This window comes from Maniola hyperantus, chromosome 27, assembly GCF_902806685.2.
Source record: "Maniola hyperantus chromosome 27, iAphHyp1.2, whole genome shotgun sequence".
Classification (NCBI taxonomy): domain Eukaryota; kingdom Metazoa; phylum Arthropoda; class Insecta; order Lepidoptera; family Nymphalidae; genus Maniola; species Maniola hyperantus.
Window position 1 is genome coordinate 2,737,425 of NC_048562.1, and position 18,416 is coordinate 2,755,840.

General features: G+C 36.9%; 1 protein-coding gene across 3 annotated transcripts in view; it reads right to left on the reverse strand.

Moving 5' to 3' along the window:
- Hr3 (Hormone receptor 3) overlaps window positions 1-18,122 on the reverse strand; it is a 167,775-nt gene extending 149,653 nt beyond the window's left edge. For 2 of the 3 annotated variants that reach the window (XM_069507914.1, XM_034982585.2), the window contains exon 1: window positions 16,929-18,122. In XM_069507914.1, the coding sequence (XP_069364015.1) occupies window positions 16,929-17,466 (538 nt within the window). In that variant the 5' untranslated portion in view covers window positions 17,467-18,122. Of the gene's footprint in view, window positions 1-5,464; window positions 5,643-16,928 lie in introns of those variants that run through there. The other variant, XM_069507913.1, reaches the window with a different exon arrangement.
- Between the last annotated feature and the right edge of the window lie 294 nt (window positions 18,123-18,416).

Here is an 18,416-nt window from a genome sequence, read left to right on the forward strand (position 1 = left end):
CACACCTTTGAAAACATTATGGAGAACTCTGTCTCTCAGGCATGCAGGTTTCCTCACAATGTTTTCCTTCACCGTTAAAGCAAGTGATATTTAATTAATTAAAACGCACATAACTCCGAAAAGTCACAGGTGCGTGCCCGGGATCGAACCCCCGACCTCTGATTAGAAGGCGGACGTCCTAACCACTAGGCTATCACAGCTACGGCGCGTTTACATCGCTAGGTCTCAAATAATTGATAACTCCCAACATTCAAGTACCTAGGTACGTTCGCTGAGTAACTTAGTGCTTGTAGCTAAGTACCTAAAATACTGGTTTGAGCTAGCGTGCGGCGAGGACACGGTCCTAACTCCTAAGTTAGCCATTTTGTTGCTGTGGAAATTATTTGATTGACTAGCTTATGCCCGCGACTTCGTTTGCGTGGACTACGCAAATTTCACACCCCTATTTCACCCCCTTAGGAGTTGAATTTTCAAAAATACTTTCTTAGCGGATGCCTACGTCATAATAGCTATCTGCATGCCAAATTTCAGCCCGATTCGTCCCGTAGTTTGAGCTGTGCGTTGATAGATCAGTCAGTCAGTCAGTCACCTTTTCCTTTTATATATTTAGACTAGCTTATGCTCGCGATTTCGTTCGCGTGGACTACACAAATTTCAAACCTGTATTTTACCCCCTTAGGGGTTGAATTTTCAAAAGTCCTTTCTTAGCGGATGTCTACGTCATCTGCATGCCAAATTTTAGCCCGATGCGTGCAGTAGTTTGAGCTGTGCGTTGATAGATCAGTCAGTTAGTCAGTCAGTCAATCACCTTTTTATTTAAAATATTTATAGACTACAAGCCCAATCAGAATAATCAATCCCTATCTGTAGATATTACAATGAAATAAATTACTGCTGTCATTTACAAAATATGACATTAATTTAAAGGTCAAAATCTGTCTTTTCACTACAGGCAATCACTTTAATACTAGGATCAGACTTTCACCGGCTTTCTTTTTTATAAGCTACCTAGGCTTATTTTTTATCTGTATTATATTATTATATTATGCAAATCATAATACCATGTAAGAGAAACCAAACTTAATGTACATAATAATTCAATGACTTAATACAAGTTTTATTTGCTTTTTTTTTATTTGAATAAAATGTTAATTATTTTTATTATTATAATAATTACATTTATTGCAGAAGTGTAGGTAATTGCGAAATATATTTAGAAAGTATATTTTTTAAGGCTTTGAATCTATATATAATACTAGCTGATGCCCGCGACTTCGTCCGCGTGGAATTAGGTTTTTAAAAATCCCGTGGGAACTTGGCAAATTTTTAAATTTTTTTCTCCGTAAGAACCATCCCCGTACTTCAAGGAATGTTATGAAAAAAGAATTAGCGAAATCGGTTCAGCTGATCTCGAGATTTGCGATCAGCAACACATTCAGCGATTCATTTTTATATATAGACCAGCTTCTGCCCGCGGCTTCGCCCGCGTGGCCTACAGGAAAAAAATGGCAATTTTTTCAGGGGGGGGGGGGGGATTTTCTCATAGTCGTTTCTTAGCTGACGCCTAACCTCAAGAAATAACCTACTTTCCAAATTTCAAGTTAATAATATCAATAATTAAAACTGTCCCATACAAACTTTCATCCCCTATTATACCACCACCCTTATGGGCGAATTTTCCAAAAATCCTGAAACACATGTTTCTTCATTTGTAAACGATAACCCAAATACGAATTTTCATGCAAATGACTTTCATACAAACTTCCATCCCCCATTTAACCCACGTAGGGGTGGAATTTCGAAAAATCCTTTCTTAGCGGATACCTACTCTTTACAAAGAATAGACTCTCCAAATTTCATGTCTTTAGGACCAGCGGTTTGGGCTATGCGTTGATATATATGTCAGTCAGTCAGTCAGTCAGTCAGTCAGTCAGTCAGGACTTTGAATTTTATATATATAGAAGATATATAAAAGCCGACTGACTGACTGGTCTATCAACGCACAGCTGAAACTACAGGAAGGATCGGGCTGAAATTTGGCATGCAGATACGTATAACGTACTAGAAAGCATTTTTGAAAATCCAACGCGGACGATGTCGCGGGCATCAGCTAGTAGAGGATTAGTAACAGGGTTCCGTTGCGTTGGCACCCCTTGTGTACGGAACCCTAAAATCCGGAGAGAAACACCTTTTTGAAGTCGGTTAAAAATACAACAGCTATTTTGTACCATCGATATAAATGACAAGATATTAAAAAAAACCAAATAAATTAGCGCCACCTCTAGATACTAATGACAATGAGGTTGCATTGGTGCTAAAGCACTAATGAGTCGGTGCCATTTTGTTTGTTCAATAACCCTGTCCATACGAAGTAATATATAAGTCAATGTTTTAGACCGATTTTTCGACGCAAGAGAGAGTGAATGAACTGCCTAAAAACTACAGAAAAACGAAAGTTTCCCGTTTAAAAATTTGCAAACCTTATCTCTAACCTACTTTCATATATATCTGATTTAAAGTAGATCGCATACACGAAAACCTTTTAAAAGGCGCAATAGCCGTAAAAGCCGTAAAATGTAAATTTTCAAAACTAATGCAATCTGAAACGGGCCTTTCCTGTTTTAAAATTTGCAAATTTTATCTCTAACCTACTTTTATACTATATCTGATTTAAATTAGATCGCACACATGATATTCCTATAAAAGGTGCAAGAGCCGTAAAAGCCGCACAGCTGTATTTTCAGCACTAATGCAATCTGAAATGGTCCTTTCCTGTTTTAAAATTTGCAATCTATATCGATAAAATCTATGGATATCTGATTTAAAGTAGATCGCACACATGCTATTCCTTTAAAAGTTGCAAGAGCCGTAAACACCGTAAGAGTTAAATTTTCAGAACTAATGCAATGTGAAACGGGACTTTATTTAAAAATTTGCTAAACTTATCGATGACCTATATTCATAGGTAAAAGCCGCGAGATGTAGGTACATTTTTCATAACTGAAAATACGAAGCACAACCCTGATATAGCTGGTAACCCTAAACAGAGGTGAATACACAAGCATTCACGTCTGTTTACGGTTACCAGAATAAAAAATAAGATTTCTTTACAAAATCCTTAATTATTTATAAGTAAGTAGGTACTTAAGTAAAATTCCTTTGGTGATAGTATTTAGGGCGCGCGTTTGTGTCGCGTGTACACTCGTATTTTGACTTTCTTCTGTTGCAAAAATAATCCGACTCAATAAATACATTATGTGTTTTAATTAATTATGTAATTTATGTATTTTAATTATTACATTAAGTAATTTAATTAAGTATTTTAATTTTTGTATACGTTTCTTCCTATTTTTTTCTTTCGAAATTTCTCACAAGTTCAATTTTTTCCTGATTCCTCGATAAATTCCTTACAATTATGTCAAGAATATTCCTGTCATCTAATGACCTTACCTTGACGTCATCAGCCTTGCTTCGATGCGCCCAATTCCGCAATTGAATAAATGAAATTTCAGTATTAAATGTTAGGTTGAATTTCTCACGCCTCATTTGCGCCTTTTGCGCTTTTGCGGCGGCAATGTGCGGTCACCTTAAGATGAAACGCACAGTGGTAGAGCCGAGATGTCTTTCTTGATAACAGCTCGAACTAGCTTATCGTCACTTAATTTCTAACTTCTAACTTCTAGCAAGCTGTGATAGTCTAGTGGTTAAGACGTCCGCCGTCTAGTCGGAGGTCGGGGGTTCGATCCCGGGCACGCACCTCTAACTTTTCGGAGTTATGCGCCTTTTAAGAAATTAAATATCACTCGTTTTAACGATGAAGGAAAACATCGTGAGGAAACCTGCATGCCTGAGAGTTCTCCATAATGTTCTCAAAGGTGTGTGAAGTCTACCAATGCGCACATGGCCAGCGTGGTAGACTATGGCCAAAACTTTTCTCACACTGAGAGGAGACCCGTGCTCTGTAGTGAGCCGGCGATGGGTTGATCATGATGATGGTGATGATGATGAACTTCTAGCAAACACCATGTTAGTCAAAATTTGCGATTTTATAGGAGAGCGAAAATCTTGGTGTTTCGAGGTTTGAGTAACTCAAACAACTGTTGTTTGATGAACTGCACCTTGCAGTTACAGTACACGGCAGAAAGTAATGTACATCGACCTTTAGAAGGAGATAGCAGATTTGTAGAGCACTGTCTTTGTCGTTGAGACCGACATAACGTCATACAGGTATGTATGACAGAAACAACGCTCTACAAAGCCGAAATGTCATTCTAAAGGCCGATGTTAGGGTTAAATTTTTAAAAATCCTCTCTTAGCGGATATCTACGTCATAATAACTAGCTGCAAGCCAAACAGCCCGATCCGTCGAGTAGTTTGAGCTGTGCGTTGATAGATCAGTCAGTCAGTCAGTCACCTTTTAATTTTATATTATATAGATGACAAACAAACAAATAAATCTTTCCTCTTTATAATATTAGTAAGTACCTATAGATTATAGATTTCAAGTTTTTTAAATTTTTGTTAAGCAAGCATAGACGCGTGTGTATGTTAGTTTGAATCGTAAACGCAGTCACATGCTAAGATGGTACCTACTTAAATTATTGTAGTAACAATGTTTAAGGTCAACGCTTTACATAAGCATTTTCGAGTTTCGAAGGTATTTAAGGTTAAAACTCAAGAATATTCAGATTACAAAATCTTGCGATTTAATTTAATTTCATTTCAATTATTTTTTTGTAAAAAAAAAACGCTAATTAATAACGTTACTTAACGTTAATTACTTTATAAAAAAAATTGAACTCAATACCTAGTTCAATTTTTTTTTATTGAACTAGAATTTAGTGCATTAGTTGCGAAAAAAGGCAACGATCAAAACTCAAAAGCCTTAAAAAAGTTGTGCTAAATATTAGTTTAAAAACAATTTTCTTTGTTTTAAATTCTAATACAATAATAGTAGTGTTGTTAGATAATAAAAAAATAGATAATGACCTAAAAAATCTCATTTACCAATTGACCTAGAAAAGTACAAACAAAAATGTCACAGAGATAAATTTTTATCTTAAAAAGCAAATAGTTAAAAAATGCCCTTCGGTCCCGAAAGAGAAAAATAATATTTCCCAAGAGTTTCCCAACATCGGTGCTCTCTTTCTAACGCAAGGTTACGTTCGCGCTTGCTCGCTCGCACAGTATGCAATACATCTCTGCAACTAGAGACCTTGATAACCGCATTTCGTGATAGATAATAATAATTTGTATGCGGGTAATTATACAGGCCTTTTCAATTAAAAAAAAATTAATAGGCACCAATCGCACACGAACTTATTTAAAAAAACAAATTTAAAAAAAAATGGTTATTGGTAAGTACATCTGTAAGTTTAATACAGGTCTCCTAATACGAAATTTTAGTACGACGGACGAACAATCTTAAATTTTATTATTATAATATTTTGTCTAATGTACTCACATCCAAAGCAAACACAATCCAAAAAAAGTCACACACAAAAAGTATGGTATCACTAAAAAAAGGAAACTCTTTGGTCCTCGAATGTCAAAATCGAAATTGCAAGTGTCAGTTTGCGAATTTAAATTTCGGGTTCGAAATTTGAAAGTTTCGGCGCGTAGAACGGCCGCGCGCGCGCCTTCTGCAACACTAACTGAATTTTGTTTGGCGAAGGCGAATGGTTACGCCAATAGGTACAGGACTGTGAAGGTACTGGCCACAGGCAATTCGAATTTCGAACATGAATTCATTCAAATTTCTATATTTGTCTCTTTTTTTGTAACATTTTTTTAATTTTTTGGAAAGCTAGACCCGAAGTTTTATTCATGAATAGCTGAAATTCTGTCTAAGACCTGTATTGGGACTAAATTTTGCCCTAGATTACGTTTAAACGTTACCAGATGCTGTACCTACTCTACTATATTTGTGAGAGGTACTTATATCCTAGCCAGCTGTGGTAGCCTAGTGGTTAGGACATCCGCCTTCCAATCGGAGATCGGGGGTTCGATCCCGGGCACACACCTCTAACTTTTCGGAGTTATGTGCGTTTTTAAGTAGGTAATTAAAATATCCTGCATGCCTGAGAGTTCTCCATAATGTTCTCAAAGGTGTGTGAAGTCTGCCAATTCGCACTTGGCCAGCGTGGTAGACTATGGCCAAAGCCCTTCTCACTCTGAGAGGAGACCCGTGCTCTGTAGTGAGCCGGCGATGGGTTGATTATGATGATGATGACTTATATCCTTTCTATATACCAAAATTCGCACTTGGGCAGCGTGGTGGCCAAACCCTTCTCATTCTGAATGAATGAATGAATTATTTATTCAATAAAATGCAGCTACAATAGGTTGAAACAATGTCTGATGAGCCTTATACATTGCATGGCATGCTGAGAGAGACCTGTGCTCAGTAGTGAGCCGACGATGGGTTGTTGATGTCCATTTTTGGGCTGTGGATGTCCAATACAGGACTATGAAGGTACTCGTCACAGGCAATTCGAATTTCGAACATGAATTCGATTTTTTTTTATAACTTTTTTCTATATTTGGAAAGATAAAGCTACACCTGAAGTTTATTCATGAATAGCTGACATTCCTCTTTAAGGTTTAAGTTTTGCCTTCAATACCATAAATAAAAGATACCAGAATATCTATTAGAGAGAGGCCAGCGTGGTGGACTATGGCCCATCACTTCTCATTCTGAGAGAAGACCTGTTCTCACCTGACCTGTTGTTGATGTCTATTCTCTATTTTGATAGATTTTTCTATCTTTATCAACTGGGAACGAAACCCACGACCTTTTTCGTGCTACAGCTTGCCAAAGCTAAATTTGAAATTTTTTAAGCTTTCAAATTGAAAAAAATAATAATTTAAATGTGGATTCTTGGATTTCTAACATCGACAAATCTACTTAGAGAAAAGTACTTAGAGATTTTTTCTTTACCAATTGGGAACCAAACCCCCAACCTTTTTCGTGCTACAGAGGTAGTCAAAGCTTTCAGATAGAAAAAAATCTAAATTTAAATGTTAACCCTTCAGTGTTTTCCGTTTGCAAAGTGAACCCTTTGTCGGTCACCCTTTAAAATGACAGGACATGTAAAGTCCATTGAGCAGAACCGGCCCGAGCAGGACCGGTCAGAGGGTTGCTTGCTATTTAAAAAATTAAAACTGGCCAAGCGCGAGTGTGGTCAGCTAAAAAAACCGGCCAAGTGCTAGTCAGACTCGCGCACCGAGGGTTCCGTAGTATAAGTCCCGCAATACGCGTGGCCGCCATTTTAGTGACGTCAGCACTAGACTGAAGTTTCGAGCTGATGGTATATTTTTATTTCGGCTGACGTTCGATGTTAATGAGACATGGTTCCAGCCAATAGCAATTTGCGGGACTTATACAGCCGTATTTTGCACGATAAATCAAAAACAATATATATTAAATAAAATAAAAAACAATCCATAAAAATAAATAAAAATCTGTTTTAGAATGTACAGGTAAAGCCCTTTCATATGATTCACCACTTGGTATAGTTAGCTAACTTTGAAAATTGAAAATACTAATATTTTTGTTCATGAGCACATTTTTTTCTGTGATGTAACCACAAATTCACGGTTTTCGGATTTATTCCTTTACTTGTGCTATATGACCTACCTATCCGCCAAATTTCATGATTCTAGGTCAACGGGAAGTACCCTATAGGTTTTCTTGGCAGACACAACGGACAGACGGACAGACAGACAGACAACGAAGTGATCCTATAAGGGTTCGTTTTTTCCTTTTGAGGTACGGAAACCTACAAAGGTTTTGTCGGCCTTTAAAAAATTGACAATGGTACTGATTCTGATTATACTATAGAGTATTTGCATCTTTTTCTTATCATTATTTACCTAGCAATAAGAAAAACCTGTAAATACTTAACACTACAATAAAGGCTCTTTTTATTTTATTTATTTATTTTATCTTACTAATACATTGGTAAGAAAAAGATGAGAAGAAAGATGAAAGGGCAGACAAACTTAATTAAAAAAAAAAAAAAACCGACTTCGTTACATAAACACTAAAAATTGAAAAATAATTTAATTTATTACCGAATATATTATGTATACAAGAGTTAATATAGTTCCATAAAAATACTTTTTGGTGCCGGTGCCAATAGGCTAGTTGACACTTTTTTTAAGTAGGTCTTAAATGGTTAATATTTGTCCTATTAGATCAAAAAAATTAACACTATATTTTTTTGCGCCCTAAAAACCGTAAAACTTTAATTTAAAAATATATTTTTCTTAGACAGGTGAAAACACTGTCGGCCATGTTTGGTCGATAGATTATCTGTGCTCTGACGTCATGCATTTGTAAACAACAGCATAACCTCCCAAAGTTTAATAAACATGACTTCTATACTAGTTTACTTGAAAAATATAGTAATTATCATTATTGTATCATCCGAGAATGTAAAAACGCATCGATAAAGACCACAGGAAAGTTGAAGATTAGAGTGCCCAGTGAAATAAATATACGTAACAAGCGAAGACTGGCTTAGAGGGATCCTATATCACTAACGACTTCAACCCAAATTTATTTTTGCAAAGATCACTTTGTTGTAAGTCTTACTTAATAAGTTATTCAATTTATAAAGAGAAAACGATAATTTTTTACGTTTACTATGAGTTTTTAGAAATATATAAAAACTAGCTTATGCTCGTGACTTCGCCCGCGTGGACTTTAAATTTCAAACCCCCATTTAACTCACTCAGGAGTGGAATTTCAAAAAATCCTTTCCTAGTGGATACCTTCTCTTTACCTACAAAGAACACACCCACCAAATTTCATGTATCTAGGATCAGCTGTTTAGATGTTAAGTCTGTGCGTTGATATATAAGTTAGTCAGTCAGGACTTTATTAAATTTTATATGTATGGATACTACGTTAGTCCACGCGTGACATAGGGATGACATTTCTTTGTTTACATATTGAATGACGTCACATCATGGCTGACAGCGTTTTCTGCGTTTCAAATAAAAATAAAAACTGTATTATTTTAAATTGGATTTATATATCCATCCTGCGTTTTTAATAATTGTTATTGATATATTTTGTTGTCTTAAGCAAAATACTATAATAAATAATCATTTATTGGACGAAATTAGATATGAGTCAAGTAGCCTATTAGCTTTAGCTGCGCGAATCGTCTGGACTTCATATTTTTATGGGACTCCACAATGGCACCTCATTGGCACCGACCCCAAAAAATATTATTATGGAACTATATTAACTCTTGTATACATAATATATTCGGTAATAAATTAAATTATTTTTCAATTTTTAGTGTTTATGTAACGAAGTCGGTTTTTATTTTTTTTGTAAAAAAAATTTATTTCACAATTTTTAGTGGCCCCATGGAATTATGCTATGACTGGTTAAAAATCTACTGTTTACTAAGCTATTACACTGATCGCGAACAATTTACTCTTATCCGTTGAGGAGTTCCAGTATCTATCTTCGAAGATGTTCATCAGATCTTCACCAAATTGAAATGGGACCAACTTTGAAGTATACCCTTTTAAACAAAAAAAGAATTTTCAAAATCGGTCCAGGCGTTTTTGAGTAATCGGGGAACATACATAAAAAAAATAAAAAAAAAAAGATTCCGACGAATTGGGAACCTCCTCCTTTTTTTGAAGTCGGTTAAAAAGACTTCATCCGCGTGGATTTAGGTTTCTAAAAATCCCGTTGCAACTTTTTAATTTTTTGGGATAGAGTAGCCAAGTGTCATTCTCCAGGTCTTTAACTATATCCATGCAAAAAAACACGTCGATCTGTAGCCCCGTTGCGACATTATTGAAGGACAAACCAACACACTAATAAACAAAACACACTTTCGCATTTATAATAATGCGTAGTGAGGTTGGTATTGATTCTGAGCGCAACTAAATTTTAGAGTACCTATTCGCATCCTCTTCTTACTAATGTAATATGAAAGGGACAGGCAAAGTTTGACAGTTTTAAATTTAATTTAGAGCCGTCAAACCTCTTGACTTTAGCTGTCAGTCGCAAGCCTATTTAAAAAAAAATAGAGTCTTTAAATGTAAAATTCATGTTACGTCCTATTTTATCAATATTAATAAGAAAAAGACAACAGGATCGGCGCCAATTCTCGTATTAAATAATATTATGCCCTCTGATTCTCCAATGATGGTTTATACATTTCCCGCGGACCCCTAAAACTGTAGGGGCCAAGATCAATAGAAGCTAGGGAGATGAGAGCATAATACAATAATTAGGAAACCTGCTTAGCTCGTATTGTGAGAAATTACGTACAATTGAACTTGTACAAGTTGCTACGGTTTCGCAAACTTCCCAGGATTAAACAAAATTGAGTATTTTTGCAACATGGCCTTTATGCTTACCTCGGCTATTGAATTAATGGTTTTTTTTTCAAGGGACTAAAAACTTAACTAGTTATAATTCACTGAAACAGACAAATCTGTACGGTGCAACATGTAGCATGCGATATGCACCGCCCTCCCACTGCTAAACGTGCAGGAAAAGCCAGCCACCAAGCAAGCAATCCGCTGCTGTTCAGCAAGTGATATTTAATTATTTTCTTATCACTTATTTTCACACTGATATAACTTCAAAGAGGTGCGTGCCCGGAATCGAATTCTCGACTTTCCGAATAGGAGGCTCTCAGCTATCAAGGCTCATTGTGTCACGGTTCTACAGTTAGGTTTATTCGTTAACTAGCTTATGCTCGCCACTTCATCCGCGTGGACTACGCAAATTTCAAACCCCTATTTCACCCCCTTAGGGGTTGATTTTTCAATAATCCTTTCTTAGCGGATGCCTACGTCATAATAGCTATCTGCATGCCAAATTTCAACCCGATCCATTCAGTAGTTTGCGCTAGCGTTGATAGATCAGTCACTCGGTCAGTCAGTCAGTTACCTTTTCCTTGTATATATTTAGATACTAGCTGATTCCCGCGACTTCGTCCGCGTGAAATTAGGTTTTTTAAAATCCCGTGGGAACTCTTTGTTGTTCCTGGGATAAAAAGTAGCCTGTCACTTTCCAGGTCTTTATCTATACCCATGCAAAAAATCACGTCAATCCGTGGCACCGCTGCGACGTGATTGAAGGACAAACCAACAAACCATCAAACCAATAAACCAACAAACAAACACACTTTCGCATTTATAATAAGGGTACTGATTCAAACTACATTTGTATAGAGTGCGCTACGAATAAGCTCCTCAAAGTAAAACAAAAACAATAGCTTACCCATTACATATACTTCACTGATATAGACAAGACACCGCAAGTCTGGCGCAGTACTCAGTAACCTAATTTCCACTGATACGCACTGATAAGGTATCGGTCCATATCTCGGTCAATGGACGATAGAGGCGGAAAAAATGACGACGTTTGGCGAAATTTTTGTTTATTACTTAAGTGTAAGCTCAGAGTCACTCAGCGGGCGATAGAGAGAGCTATGCTTGGAGTTTCTCCACGTGATCAAATCAGAAATGAGGAGATCCGTAGGTAGAACTAGAGTAACCGACATAGCCCAACGGGTTGCGAAACTGAAGTGGCAATAGGCAGGGAACATAGTTCGTACAACCGATAGACGTTGTAAAGAAGCAGGGCGTTACTTTGCGGAAATCCATGATGTACCATGAACCAAAAGCTTAATCTGTATATATAAAATTCAAAGTCCTGACTGACTGACTTAAATGTATAACAACGCACAGCCTAAACAGCTGGTCCTTGAGACATGAAATTTAGAGGGCGTGTTCTTTGTAAAGAGTAGGTATCCACTAAGAAAGGATTTTTCAAAATTCCACCCCTAAGTGGGTCAAATGGGAGTTTGAAATTTATGTAGTCCATGCTACCAAAGTCGCGAGCATAAGCTAGTATAAATAATAATCGTAGGTGAGCACCAGCTCAGATTTCATTTGCATTCGCAATTATACTAAAATTCTGCCGATTACGCCGTCTGTTATTGCTTTTAGCATATTATAATAAAATTAAAACTCAAGCAACCTGGTGGTTAAGACATCGGCCCCCTATTCGGGAGGTCCGGGGTTCAATTCCAGACACACACCTCTAACTTATGTGCGTTTTAAACAATTAAGTAAACATCATTGCTTATAGCAAGCGGTGAAGGAAAACGTGACGAAACCTGCATGCCTGAGAGTTCTCTATACGTAATGTAAAGGTGTGTAAAGTCTGCCAATCCGCACTTGGTCAGTGTGGTGGACCAAGGCCAAACCCTGAGAGGCCGGTGCTCGTAGTGAATTGGCGATAAGTTGATGAAAATATATCATAACATATTGCATGCTAATAGGCAGAATTTGGCTGTACCTTGCTTTTTTGTAACATCTTCATTGTTTACATAATATGTTCGCAATAAAGAAATTTGAATTGAATTGAATTGAATTGACAACGGTTTAGAGCCGCACAAGCTATATTTATAATTTAACCGTTCGTCGTCATCTGCGCTGCCATTGCAGGTAACAATTATACACTTACCAGCTGGTGGGATCGCTAAAAAGAGTTTTTAGGGTTCCGTACCTCAAAAGGAAAACGGAACCCTTATAGGATCACTTTCTTGTCTGTCTGTCAAGAAACCTATAGGGTAGGTACTTCCCGTTGACCTAGAATCATGAAATTTGGCAGGAAGGTAGGTCTTATAGCAGACATGAGGAGAAAAATCTGAAAACCGTTAATTTGTGGTTAGATCACCAAAAAAAAAATGTGTTCATGAACAAATAATTAGTTTTTTTAATTTTCCTGTACTTTCTAAAACAGATTTTTATTTATTTTTGTGCATAATAGTTTTTGATTTATCGTGCATAATGTCGAAAAAATTCGACTGTAGTACGGAACCCTCGGTGCGCGAGCTTGGCCGGTTTTTTAAATCGATTTTACCTTTTAATTTTTCCCACTGAAGCTCGAATCAGCAGCATCCACTTACCTGAGAAAGAAAATTCTTATAATTTTTTTTACTATACTAGATGATCCTATAGCGAAGACGCGGGTGTCATCCATACTTCCATACTAATATTATAAATGCGAAAGTGTGTCTACCTGTCTGTCTGTCTGTCTGTCTGCTAGCCTTTCACGGCCCATCCGTTCAACCGATTTCGACGAATTTTGGTTCAGAGATAGCTTAGATCCCGGGGAAGGACATAGGCTACTTTTTATCGCGGATAATCAAAGAGTTCCCGTGGGATTTTTAAGAAACGTAAGAAGTCGCGGACATCATCTAGTCTAATATGTTATTATCATTATCAACCATCGCTGGCTCACTACTAAGGACGGTCGAACCTTCTCTCAAAATGAGAAAGGTTATTTACTAAGATAGTGTGGCTACCTTATTTATTTATATTCGTACTAGATGATGCTTGCGAATTCGTTGACATGGATTTAGGTTTTTAAAAATCCCGTGGGAACTCTTTGATTTTCCGGGATAAAAAGTAGCCTATGTCCTTCCCCGCGATGTATGCTATCTCTATACCAAATTTCGTCAAAATCGGTTAAACTGATAAGCCGTGAAAAGCTAGCAGACAGACTGACAGACAGACACACTTTCGCATTCATAATATTTGTATGGATTAGTAGGGATAAACTGGATATTATACTAGATGTCTCGCCCCGGCTTCATCTTCATAACAAGCGCAACACTACTGAGTACGAGTCCCATCTCATAGTGAAAATTCATAACTCATATCATACAGAGACTAGGTATAGATAGGTACCAGTTTTGTTAATATTTAAGCCGTTAGTAAATCTAAACGTCATCATTAACCATGTAGGTCCTAAAGTACCTGTCAACTAAACTAACATAAAATAAATGTGCCTCAAACAGGTCTCATCGTGCATCTAACGGTTGCATCCCGGATCCGAGTAACTACAGGCTACAGACATAAAAATACTCCACAGATTACGTATATAAACAGCTGTGCGAAACTGTGTCAATAGCGGTCTTCCAACGGTACAAAAAGAAAAAAAAATCGCCGCTACTCGACAACAGATGGCGTTTGTTTACCGAAATGGGAAAACTCTTTTTCATATTTTCTCGGAAACTAAAATAGGCTGCAGTAATAATATAGGTTTGTGTGTCTCATTATTTCTATATTAATGTGTTTAAGAGGTAAATTTTGATACTTTGGATTTAGAGGGCTAGCCACGGAACTAATGAATCGAATTTGAAAATTCTTTAATTAATCCAAGTGCTTTAGATTATATTATTATTATCACGCAGGAAAAATAAATGTAGGATAGGTACATTATTATGACAAATGAAGTGACTTTAAAATTGTTTATAGGTACACAATAACATAATAAGTATACAAATTACTTCACGTGCGTGTGTTATCTAGTTTTTTTTTCAATAAATAATAGGTCAAAGAGATAAGAGTACTTCAATTGAAGAGTAATTATTGTTTTATCTTCAATACTGTAAGAAAAAATGTCACTGGCGCTCGACAATAGATGGCGCTAGTTTATAGTAATAAAAACCTTTTCTTATTACCATTTTCTTACAAATTAATAATACCACTGTTATGTAAATTAAAACTAGGCAGGTGCCTATAAAAATTTGTGTGTAATGTAATGTTTTAACGTGTTTAATAATGTAGGTCAAAGATAACAACACTTCAACTCCGTGAGTAATTTATGTTTTATCAATTATTTACAAAAACAAATTACGTAGGTATGCAATCATTATAGCATACCTATTACCTACGCTACTTGATTAATGATACATGATTAGTATATACCGCTAGATGACACTAATAAATAATTTAGTTATGTGATAAAAGGTTTGAATCGAAGTTCTAGTAAAATGGTTCTTACATATTATGTTATGTGCAGTTATTAGGCTATTACATAATAGATGGCGGTATCTTAGGAATGACGAAAGAAAACCTTAATTTTCCTAAAGGTAGGTACGGAACGTTACGAGCTAATTAAAAATCATTGACAAAACCTTACTTATTTTCCTTTCAGAAGCGATTTTCCCCGAGTCATTTATTTATATTTAGCTTTGATATCTACATAGACTACGTATCGACACCACAGGATACTTAGATGTCCATTGTCAATAATCATGTGTGTGTGTGCGTGTGTTTGTAAGTTTTCTTGTTAAATAAAATGCCGAATTTAAGAAATTTCGTCCTTCCGCAAATTTTCCCAGTGGGTTAACCCACTGCGGAAAAGCCCAAAAAGAGGGTTATGTGTTTTACCTGAATGTATATATGTCCGTTCCATCTGTGTCTGTAAGAAATAGGATTTTTAAGTTTTATAAAAAAACTAGATGATGCCCGCGACTTCGTCCGCCTGGATTAAGGTTTTAAAAATCCTGTGGGAACTCTTCAATTTTCCGGTATAAAAAGTAGCCTATGTCCTTCCTCGGGATGCAAGCTATCTCTGTACCTACCACTTCAAAATCGGTTTAACGGTTGAGCCGTGAAAAGCTGGCAAACAGACAGACAGACAAACAGACACACTTTCGCATTTATAATATTAATATGGATTTGAACATGTTGGAGATCATCTCCAATATGTATTCTGGAAGCTTATTATAAAACTTAAATAATAATTGGCTGATGCCCGCGACTTCGTCCGCGTGGAATTAGGTTTGTAAAGATCCCGTGAGAACTCTCTGATTTTCCGGGATAAAAAGTAGCCTATGTCACTCTTCAGGTCTTTATCTATACCCATGCAAAAATCACGCCAATCCGTTGCGACGCGATTGAAGGACAAACCAACAAACAAACACACTTTCGCATTTATAATAAGGGTACTGATTAGGTTAGGTTTAAAGACTTTATTTTCTCAAAAAGAACAAAAGTTCACTTACATGAGAACAATTTTAAACTTAAATATAGAAGAAAACATTATTTATGATACGGTGAATTTATACAATAATAAAACTAGTACCTATATATTTAAAACTATAGTGTTTGACAATATTTTTTAATTTTTCTTTAAATTTTGGAAAAGATTTTTCGTTAAAAATGTCTTTCGGCAAGTTATTATATAGTAGTACTCCCTCAAACTGTATAGTTTTCACCCCACAATTAGTCCTAGCTTTAGTTAATTGTTTGTTTTGTGCATTAAACCAAAAATCCGTTAAAGATGAGCGCGCATTGTTTATTTATAAATCGACAAAGAAGCCGGTGTAGTATCGATCGCTCGGTGCCTCAGTGGCCTATAAATGGAGGTGTATTTATAGCGGGAAACAGAACTACGGACGCCTGGGTGTGCTGCCTACACTGTACAGGCGTGAAGCCTTTGTCTACCCCTATAGAGCCTGAAAAAAAGATAAGGTCTGTTGGCAAACCAAAATAAAAATCAATGAGCTACAGTTACAACGTAGGTCCCCTATCGGTCTTTTATCGAAGCCCAAAAGGAGGGTTATGTGTTTTACCTGAATGTATGTATATTTGTCCGTTCCACCCGTGTCTGTAAGAAATGGGATTTTCAAGTTCTAAAAACTAGATGATTTAGCGTTTCGGTACGATGCCGTGTAGAAACCAAAAGGGGCATAGGTTTAATAAAAACTGCCATACCCCTTCCAAGTCAGCCCGGTTCCATCTTAGACTACATCATCACTTACCACTAGGTGAGATTGCAGTCAAGGGCTAAATTGTATCGGAATTAAAAAAAAACATAATCATGATCAACCCATCGCCGGATTATTACAGAACACGGGTCTTCTTTCAGAATGAGAAGTGGTCTGGCCATAGTCTACCCACACTAGTGCACCGTCTCTGTCGTTGAGACCGACAAAACATCATATAGGTATACGGTGGCGGAGACAACGCTCTACAAAGCCGAAATGTCATTCTAAAGGCCGATGTAAATTACTTTCGGCCGCGTACTGTACACGAATATCCAAAAATATAACAATAGAACTGCACCAAAAATACCTCACCTGACGCAGTAGTGGTGGCCACAGTTGTTATCGATAAAGTGGTGGCCGTCGATGTCGAAGTTTCATTCGATGTATTCGATGTGTTTGCCGCGTTAGTCATTTCCACAATCCGATCCACTGCTATTCGATTCCCGGGTAATATCCCTGTGTTTTCCGTTGTTGTTTCTTCGATGATTTCAGTCTCTTCGACCTGAGGGCTTGGCGCTGCTTGGCTAAAATCATTGGCCACGATAACATTGACAGTTGTTAAAGACTCCATATCAGAATTTTCTCCTTGAACATGAGAGTTGTCGATGTAAACTGCAGCGGAACGCGCACCGAGTGTCTCCATAACACTCTCGGCTAGTGAACGAGTCGATAACTCGTCGATATCGATATCCTGTTTGATATCGATTATAATTTGATGTCGCTTCCCTGAACCGGACGGGCTTTGTACTTGGTGGACGCTGACTTGCGCCTCTGTACCAGGTTGTGACATGTGATGTTGAATGACATGAGTCAACTGACCTTCCAGGGTATTATCTCGATTGCCCGCCATTTTTATTTTGTGTATCGATAATTAACTAAATCGATTATATTTGTTGTAGCGAAAACTCATTCGTGAATTATTCAAAAATTCACCATTCGCTCACTCGATCTTCGATTATATTTATCGGGAACTGACTCGATACATCAGAATTTAGATTTACTTCTCAAATATCGATATAACTCACTCTCAGCATTCAAATTCGAACACACAATTCAGCGATCAGACTTTTGAATTATTACTTTCTTTATTTATGTTTTTCAGTCGTTTGTTACACCCTTTTTTTGAATAATTATTACTCTGTTTTTTTTTCAGCCGTTGTCACACGCTTTTTTTTTAATAAATACGCGCGTATTCCTTATAATAATGAACACAACTATCACACATTGAATAATTTCCTTCACTAGGCTGGGGAGCGTCCTTGATACATGTCCTACTGCACTGCAGGGCGCAGATGCATTGGAACTAGGTCAGGGGTCGTCATCCTAATTTTTTTTTTGATATATTCTTGAAGTCTTTGTGCGTTTGTATTGGCAGTGTTGGTTGGTGGAGGCACAGTGGTTCACATCGTTACATCTGTGTCACAGTTTGTCCTCTGTGTCGCTGGTGTGCTGGGGCACAGTGACACAGTGTCCTTATTTCGGAACGCGGTCCGCGATCGCGGCCGTGTCGTAGCCACTGTGAGGCCTACGAGGCGTAGCGCTACGCCGCGCAGCGTAGCGCCCACGTAGCTCACTTCCGTAAACCGATCCGGGGATGTATCGCGAGATATTTTTTTCAGGAAAATAAGGATTCACATTCATTTACTATTTTATTTTTAAAAGGCTAGGATTTAATACTTTTAACAACACAATTTCAACCCCTACCTCTTCAATAAATAAAAAAAATTAAACTTTCACTTTAGACAGTAAATATCATGTATATGTAATATGATTTTTATCACATATGAGTTTCAATTTGTG